At 59.7% G+C, this 2,005-nt stretch overlaps 1 protein-coding gene across 1 annotated transcript in view; it reads right to left on the bottom strand.

Moving 5' to 3' along the window:
* Positions 1–2,005, bottom strand: part of FEV (FEV (ETS oncogene family)) — a 5,224-nt gene that overhangs the window by 708 nt on the left and 2,511 nt on the right. Inside the window, exon 3 of the mRNA XM_008584495.1 lies at positions 4–320. Within this exon, the coding sequence (XP_008582717.1) occupies positions 4–320 (317 nt within the window). The remainder of the gene's footprint in view (positions 1–3; positions 321–2,005) is intronic.

Below are 2,005 nucleotides of genomic sequence, written 5' to 3' on the forward strand. Positions count from 1 at the left end.
GGCTGCGGCGGCGGCGGCGTGGGCGTGCGCGGGCGGCGGCTGGCAGGCCTGCGCCAGGCCCTGGAAGTCGAAGCGGTAGGCGTAGCGCTTGCCGTGCACCTTGCTCATGATGTTCTTGTCGTAGTAGTAGCGCAGGGCCCGGCTCAGCTTGTCGTAGTTCATGTTGGGCTTGCTCTTGCGCTCGCCCCAGCGCCGCGCCACCTCGTCCGGGTCTGTGAGCTTGAACTCGCCGTGGCCGCCCTCCCACGCGATGCAGCCTGCGTTCGCGCGGTCCGCCAGCAGCTCCAGCAGAAACTGCCACAGCTGGATCTGCCCGCTGCCTGCGGGGAGGGGGGCGGTCAGCTGCAAGCGGGAGGGGGAAGGCTGGAACTGGGGGAAGAGGGGAGGCGGGAACCGGCATCCGGGAGGGAAAGGACACGTCCAGCTGTGCAGCTGCGGGCAGCTGGAGCGGCTGGCCAAGGAGGGGCTGATCAGCAGACAGGTCTCTAATCATTACTGCGCTTTTGCACAATGGAAACACTTAAGAGGACGGAGCGTCTGGGACTCATGTTTTGTGGGAACTCATGTTTTGTGGGAATTGGGGACAGAGGAGGCAGCATCACCTCCTCCACGTGGAGGCAGGGGCGCACCAAGGCATTCGGCTTTCCAAGGTGAGCGAGGGCCAGATATCAGCCCTACTCTCCTCCAGGCAGCCGTGGGCAGGTGATGGACTGTCCCATCCCAGCTGGACCACGTCTACAGATACAGAAGGGAATGGACAGGTGTGCAGCGGGACGACCCCAGCCACTATTGTGCGAGGCCCAGCCAGTCCCCGGCCCACAAAGGCACACAGTTGGACAGGCCCCGCCTGAGGTGGAGTGTCACTAGCTTCCTTAGGACATCACATCAGACAGGAATGGGGACTGTGCCTGCCTGTACGTGAGAGGAAGGGCAGGCTCTCAGAGGCTCCCCATCCTAGCAGCCTTCGGGTTGCTGGCACTGCACAGGTTCAGCCTCTTTTTTTCGGAACAGGCGGGATTCCCTGTGTGCAAAGGTGTCATAATTCCCTGCGGCCTGATGAATAGCCCTGAGAAGGGGGGATAGGACGGGAAGCGGTTGTGCTCGTCTCCCGGCCTCCTCCCTTCCTTGGCTGATCTCTCTCGGATCTCGGGATTGCTGGGGGTGGCAAGGAGGTTTTCCTGGATATGCGGGTGGTGAGTGAATGGGGACCCCAGTATTCCCGCTCCCCTGTCTTGGAGTTTCAAGCAAAGCTGAGAGAAAAAAAATCGTGATGCAATTACCCCCATTCCCATTTAGAATAAAACGGGTTTTCCTCGAAGTTATCTTATTCTTGCCACAAATCGAGTCTGGTGAACCCCTTTCTTTTTCAACCACTCGCTCAGAACCCAGACGCTGCACCCCCCCCCCATCAATTTTAAACGAATCCCTCCAAGCCAGCCTATCGAAGAGCTGCCTGGTAGGTCGGGGGCATTGAGTTTTAGGGTCAGAAACAAAAAAGGTTTAGGTGGAAATGTGCACCTGGCACCGACGGTGGAGCTACATCAGAGGCTTGGAAACCCGTTCCTGGTGGGCGTCGTGTTCCCTGCTGGATAAAGCACTTGCCAACCTCGTTTTTGTGGTTACTGTAACTTGATGAGGTCCAGGGTACCGACTAGCGACTAGGCATTGTTTGGAGGGCCAGCAGCCACCAGGGCAATTTGGTTACCCGCGGAGCGCCGGCGGCAAACCTGGGAACAACCGCAATCTTCCGGCGGATTTGGCCGGCAGAAATCAGCCGGCGTCGATTTCTAGGTACTATGTCGGGGTCTAATGGTTGGGCAACCCAGCATGGCAGGGGAGTAATTCTCCGGGTCCCCTTGCCAGGCAGTGCTGCGCTCTTGCACCCCAGCTGCCCACAGGGAAAGGATGCCAAGTACATCAGCCCCAGCCCTAAAGCCTGGAAAACCATATGCAGCAGAAAGAAATGCCGGGGGCTGGGGGCCAGGGGCCAGGGGGCAGGGGGGGG

Source organism: Galeopterus variegatus, unplaced genomic scaffold (genome assembly GCF_000696425.1).
Source record: "Galeopterus variegatus unplaced genomic scaffold, G_variegatus-3.0.2 Scaffold3274, whole genome shotgun sequence".
Taxonomy (NCBI): domain Eukaryota; kingdom Metazoa; phylum Chordata; class Mammalia; order Dermoptera; family Cynocephalidae; genus Galeopterus; species Galeopterus variegatus.